This window comes from Candoia aspera, chromosome 12 (assembly GCF_035149785.1).
Source record: "Candoia aspera isolate rCanAsp1 chromosome 12, rCanAsp1.hap2, whole genome shotgun sequence".
Classification (NCBI taxonomy): domain Eukaryota; kingdom Metazoa; phylum Chordata; class Lepidosauria; order Squamata; family Boidae; genus Candoia; species Candoia aspera.
Genome location: NC_086164.1, coordinates 20489128 through 20495226, shown reverse-complemented (window position 1 = coordinate 20495226; position 6099 = coordinate 20489128). Strand labels below are relative to the sequence as shown.

Here is a 6099-nt window from a genome sequence, read left to right as displayed (position 1 = left end):
AACAGACGTCTGTCCTCCAGCGCAGTCTGGCTTCCTAGCAGGACGTGGAAGGAGAAACCCTTGGAAAGTGCCTGCTTGCTCCCGAGCCCTTCCTTCTTCACTCGTGGCTTTAATTGCTGGGGGGAACTGACTGGCCAGGAGGGACTGAAAGCAAACTGCATTTTTGAAGAACTCCAGGGAGACAAGAAGCAGGCAAATCTAGTGGAAGAAAAAAAGCAGATGGTAACTGTAGGAACGTGGGGGAAAGGAAACAATCACCTTTCCAGGTTGCACCTCCAAAATCTGGAAGAAAGTTCAGACAAGGACTGGCACTAAAAGGAGTGAAGTTGAAAGAAGGGGGACATCGCTGGAAAGAAGGAAGTTTTCCTTTTCCCTCACCTATTCTTCTCCTACTGGGATTTGCCCAGCCATGAACAGGCACATGTGGTTATCTTCCCCATACATCTCCAGATCATTCCGATGGGTAGGGGGACCCAACGGCACCAACTTCTTGTCCAACCTCTTTCCATTTCACAATCGGTCTTCCTTCCATGAGGACCTGGACGTAGACCGCATGGGAGATTTTGAGAGCGGCACCCGCTACGAAGGGGAATCACAGAGCTGGATGGTGAAGGTTCTCCTGATTGTGGCTTATTCAGTCATTATTTGCATCTCGCTTTTTGGCAATGTTGTGGTATGCCATGTGGTGGTCAAGAACAAGAGGATGCATTCAGCCACAAGCCTCTTCATTGTCAACCTGGCCGTAGCCGATATCATGATCACCCTCCTGAACATGCCCTTCACACTGGTAAGCAACCCTGGTCCCACAGTTAACTCCCTGAAGAGGGAGCCCAATGCGGACTCTTCCTCACCTGTCATATGGGCCAATCTCCGGGGCGCAGGATTCCCAAGAGAAAGGTTTAGGAGAACTGCAGTGGATTTGGGGTCCCTCCTTCCTTTTTACCTGAGGCACTAGGATTTAAAGCTTGGAAAAAAGCACATTAGCTCTGAAAAATTGTTTCATTTGCCAAAGTTCTTCCTAGAACAGGAGTCTGTGAGATCTGAAAAAATGTAGCCTTGAGACATGCCTTGGAAAATGCTGAATGCTCAATTCCTTCAGGATTTATCTTGTTTTGTCTTGTTCGGGTCCAGGATCCAGCCCATCTCATTATACTCCCAAATGTACCATTAAAAGAACAGAGGAATGGATGAGAAAGAGAGTTTGAAGGGGGGGAGGGTCCTTCAGACTTGAAGCTGTGTTGTGTTTCCTTGCTGGGAATGATGGGGTTTAAAATCCTACATGCTTGGAGGTCACTAGGCTGTGCGAGGCTGCTCCAAGCGTATTCTTTGCAAATGTGGTGCCATGCTGGAGCCATTTCAGAAGCATTTGCCCAAAAGGGAGTTCTCCTTCCAAACCCGCCTCACCAGAAACTCCCTAGGAGATTGGGCTGCCCGCTTGTTCCTTCTCTGGAGTGCTTTAACGGTTGACTTGAGTAAGGTTGGTGGCCTTTGCATGGACCTGTCTATGCGCTGCAAGTTGAAATGGCGTCCTGAGCATATCCTGAGCATTTACTTCTGGACTTTTGAGTTTGCTGCTTGAAACAGCTGCAAGAATATCCTATGAAGTATGGGTGGTTAGGTTCACACACCCAGCACACAGGTGCACAAAACAGCTTGCTCTGTTCACTTGGCACGCTCTGCCAGTACAAATCCATTCTTCCTTATGGTCTGATTCACACAATATGTGATCAATCAGTGTTCAATAATTCAATCAATCAACAGGTGGGTTCCTCAGAATCTGCTGAATTACAAACTATTCACTCTAGCCTAGTCCAGCTAATTCAGCCAGGAGATGATTTTAGATCAGCCGCTACCTCCCAGCCTAACCCACCCGATAAGTCTGTTGTGAGAATACTGCAACATCAAGGGCAGGTATGTTCACTGCCTTGATTCTGTTGGAGGAGAGAAATGGAATAAGTCTGATCTTAGTCTGCATTAGGACTGATCCTATGCACAGCCTAACATTCTCTTCTAGGTGCGATTTGTCAGCAGCACATGGGTTTTTGGAAAACCAATGTGCCACGTAAGCCGCTTTGTCCAGTATTGCTCCGTCCACGTGTCTGTGCTGACCCTCGCCGCTATTGCTCTGGACCGCCACCAGGTAAGGGCCAGTCTGGATTCCCTTCTAGGAACCATTTTAAACATCCCTATTCTGTGTGTTTCAATTTTTCGAAAGAACTTACAATATGTCCTTTAAAACATTAACTATAATGTAAAAACTAAGCAGCAGTATAATAATGTAGCTATATTACTGTTTTACATAAAACAATATAGCTTAGAATAAATACATACTCTATTATAAATATACATATATAAAAATAAGGGAAAGAAAAAAGGAGAGGATTGTATTAGACTACCTAAAAGAAAACCCAGAAAAGAAACAAAAAATAACCTCTCCCCAAAAGGTGAAAAAACTCCTATGCTAAACTACAAAATTAAAACATTTAATTACATTTTAATTTAATTTAAATTTACTTTACTTTAATTTAATTTAATGAATTTCTAACTTATCTCTATTTATAAAATGATATATATAAATATAAAACCAAAAGAAGGAGGGAGGGAGGAAGGAAAGAAGGAACGACCTTGAATTACTAAGGTTACATGACTTTCTTCAATTTTTTGTGATTCTGCTTTTCAGCAATGACTTGAACCCAGACCATGCAGAATCATAGTCATATGATCTTGCCTCTTTGTTGGTACAAAACTCAAACTCAGTTCTGCACTAAGGCAGCGTCATGTTCTGCAGCTGGAACAAATGATGCCGCCTACAAGCGTGGGGAAGGGAAGGCATCTCATGTCAGGTATCAGGAGATGCTGATTCTTCGTGGAAGTCAAAGAAGCTAATTCACCAAGACTGAAGTGATCTTGCCCTGAAGCTTTGACTATCAGGGCTCAGGGGCATCCAAAGGGGAGGTCGAAAAGGTCCGAGTCATACACACAACCATGAATTGTGTACACCCCTTTTGTCCTACCTTCTTGACTGGATGGGGGCCTGGGGGCTTGAGGAGGATTCAAAGCCTGCTTAACTCTGACTCTTTTTAGGTTGTAATGCACCCCTTGAAACCCCGAATGTCCATTGTGAAAGGAGGGATCTGCATCTTGATAATATGGGTGATGGCCAGTTGCTTCTCTCTGCCCCACGCCATCTACCAGAAGCTCATGAGGTTTCCTTACGGGTAAGCTTGACCAAGATCACCAAGGATCACCAAATCGCCACAAGACTAAAAGGAAAGCCTTAGATTCCTGCACCACTGTTAACGTTAGAGAGGACGAACTCATGGAACAGGGGGCTGGGGAGGAGTTGACGTCTGCCAGACGGCATGCCCAGCACCGTGACCGAAGCCCCCTCCCTTCCACATGCGATGCGCGTACACGTTCTAAAGGGGAGAGCTTTTATTGTGACCTGCGCTTGCCATTGTGCACATTTTGACACACACTCTTCTGACATGCCTGTCATGCAAAGCAGTGTGTAGGATTCTGTGTTGTGATTGGTATTTCCTAGAATATATGTATGTGCGTACGAGAGACAAGTTGGTGTAGTGGTTAAGGCATCAGGCTAGAAACCAGGAGGCCACAAGTTCTGCTCCTGCTTTAGGCACAAAGCCAGCTGGGAGACCCTCTCCCTCAGCCCCAGGAAGGAGAAGGCAAGGGCAAACTTCCCACAAAAATCTTGCCAAGAAAACCGCAGGGGTGAGTCCAGGCACTTGCTAAGCGTCAAGACTGAGTCAAGGGTACACACACATACACAAAGTATGTGTAAAAACACATTTATATATTTAAATTTATTTTAAACATTTATATATTACTTCCCATAAAATGTCTTGAACGGTTTAATGATCAAAATTAAACCCAATAATGTTAAAATATGCATATTAAAGGATGGGAAAATAAAAGCAAAATCTGCATTACTATTCACACATCATTGCTTCATATTTGGAGTATACATGTTTCAAAATAATTTGGAAATGAATGCAAAATTGCCCCTCCACTATTTACTAAAGTGGCTGGCTTTTTTCAAACTTCTGCACAAACCTGAAAAAAAGATGACCCTGCTTTAAGGAGTTCAGTCATTAAAGCCTCTTTCGCAGCCACCCTTTTTTCCAGGCTTCTGCTGCGTTCACTCAAGGTCCCAAAGCACGTCTTCCAAATATTCTGCAAAGCATGCACAGCTCTGCTCCATCCTGACGGATTCCAGGCTGTGATACAATCAGTACAACTAATAAAAATCAAGCAATGCATTTAACTGCTTGGCTCATTGACTGCAATAAGGTGTGACTGACAATTTGAAAAATAATAGCGCCTAGGTACTAGTACCTCTGTTGTACAAAATTGCTGGTGTCCCTATTAACTCCTTGTGTCAAATAATTTTGGCCAAAATCCTTGCAAACAGGATACGTGCCTTCCAGTGTGTTACCAATTCTGCCTGAAATATATTCTCAGCGTCTTGTCAGATTAGTCTGAACTGGGGGGCTGATGAAAGGTGGGCTGTAGGACCGTCCATCCTCTTTCAAACAGAAAATGAGAGAAGACAGAAAGGAGAACTGATCCTCTGTGCAGGAATTGATCCACCTTTGTGCAGGAATGGACCTTCCAAGGTGCAACATCTTTCACTGCACATTGTTTTCTCTTCTTCTGTGTTCCAGAAATAGAACAATCCGAATGGTGTGCCTCTCCAGCTTCCCTCCTCCGACGGACCTCTACTGGAAGTATCTGGATCTGACCACTTTTGTACTTCTGTATGTTCTGCCTTTGTCAGTGATCTCTGTCACTTACACAATGGTTGCCAAGAAACTCTGGATGCGGAACGCCATTGGCGATGTGACCTTGGAGCAGTACTATGCCCATCAGCAGAAAAAGAAGATGACCCTGAAGATGTTGATGGTGGTCGTGGTGGTGTTTGCCGTATGCTGGTTCCCCCTGAACTGCTACTTGATCCTCATGTCCAGCCAGGCCATCCATAGCAACAACGCCCTTTACTTTGCTTTCCATTGGTTTGCAATGAGTAGCGCCTGCTACAACCCCTTCATTTACTGCTGGCTGAACGAAGGCTTCCGCTCAGAACTCAAGGCCCTGCTGGGCGTGTGCTGGAGGAAGGATGCGTCCAGGGATCATGCCCTGCAGTCCATCTCAGCTCGCTTCAGGCGTGCCTGGGATGAGAATTACTCCTGCAAACAAGACACCACCACTCAGCAGACAAGAGAGACTTCTCACAGAAACTCTAGACGGACAGATATCTCCATTGTCCATCCAATCATAACAGGCAGCTAAGAGGAGACACGAATGTAGAATGAACAAGCGTCACTCTGGTTTAGCAACCATTCTGTAGTCAGGCCTGTGCAAAACCCAGATCTCGTGCTTTCTGACAAGAACTTACCCACACCAACGTTGCATGAGGTGGACATCACTTTGGGTCGCAGCTGTCCATGAGTGATGGAGAGATTACCTGGGTGGAAAAAATTATAGTCCAAAAGCTTGTTTTGGAGCCTTGGCATCAGTCCTGATACTTCATAGTCTGACGCTAGAGCCATTGGATGGACACATCCAAATCTAGCCCATCAGCACCAAGCTAGCTTGCGAGTGTTTAATGAGCCATTGCTTGGAGAGAAAATCACTTGCAGACAAAAGCAGTGTAGGTAAATATTGGGCAGAAGAAGAGGGAGGCTCTCCCTGGGCTTTGCCTAAAAGAAGGCTACCAATTTGAACACCGTTTGCGACTGAAATAATGCCCCTCTAAATCAAGCTGGATAGCTTCACAGGATAGCTCAGCATGGACAGAATTCGCTTTCGGGCAAGGAGGGGCAGCCTCTTGCTGGCTGGGAATGCACTTAATTATTTTTAGGCAAAGTCCAGTGGCAGGAGAAGGAGGTAAGGGAAGCAGCACTATACCGTTACAGGTGCAAGGCTGGGATTTTTCATCTGTTTGGGGGGTTTTGAGCAATGATTTCAGCCTCAACATGATGGGAAGTAACGTGTTACTCAAATCTGGTGGTGCTTTTAGAAAAGCTAAGGGGAAAAGGTACAGAGCGGGGGCATCCACAGGGCATGGTCAGAAATTCA

General features: G+C 45.2%; 1 protein-coding gene across 1 annotated transcript; it reads left to right on the top strand.

Moving 5' to 3' along the window:
• Nucleotides 1-409: 409 nt before the first annotated feature.
• Nucleotides 410-5540, top strand: LOC134504277 (G-protein coupled receptor 83-like). The gene is made up of 4 exons (XM_063313411.1): nucleotides 410-787; nucleotides 2015-2140; nucleotides 3085-3218; nucleotides 4686-5540. The coding sequence occupies exons 1-4, from the start codon at nucleotides 410-412 to the stop codon at nucleotides 5308-5310; spliced, it is 1263 nt and encodes a 420-aa protein (XP_063169481.1). The 3' UTR covers nucleotides 5311-5540.
• Nucleotides 5541-6099: the final 559 nt, after the last annotated feature.

Bases quoted from the DNA above. Each gene is read 5' to 3' on its own strand.
- LOC134504277 (XM_063313411.1), top strand. From the start codon at position 410: ATGAACAGGCACATGTGGTTATCTTCCCCATACATCTCCAGATCATTC. The intron at 788-2,014 runs GTAAGCAACCCT...ATTCTCTTCTAG, and splicing joins TGAACATGCCCTTCACACTG to GTGCGATTTGTCAGCAGCAC. The intron at 2,141-3,084 runs GTAAGGGCCAGT...GACTCTTTTTAG, and splicing joins TTGCTCTGGACCGCCACCAG to GTTGTAATGCACCCCTTGAA.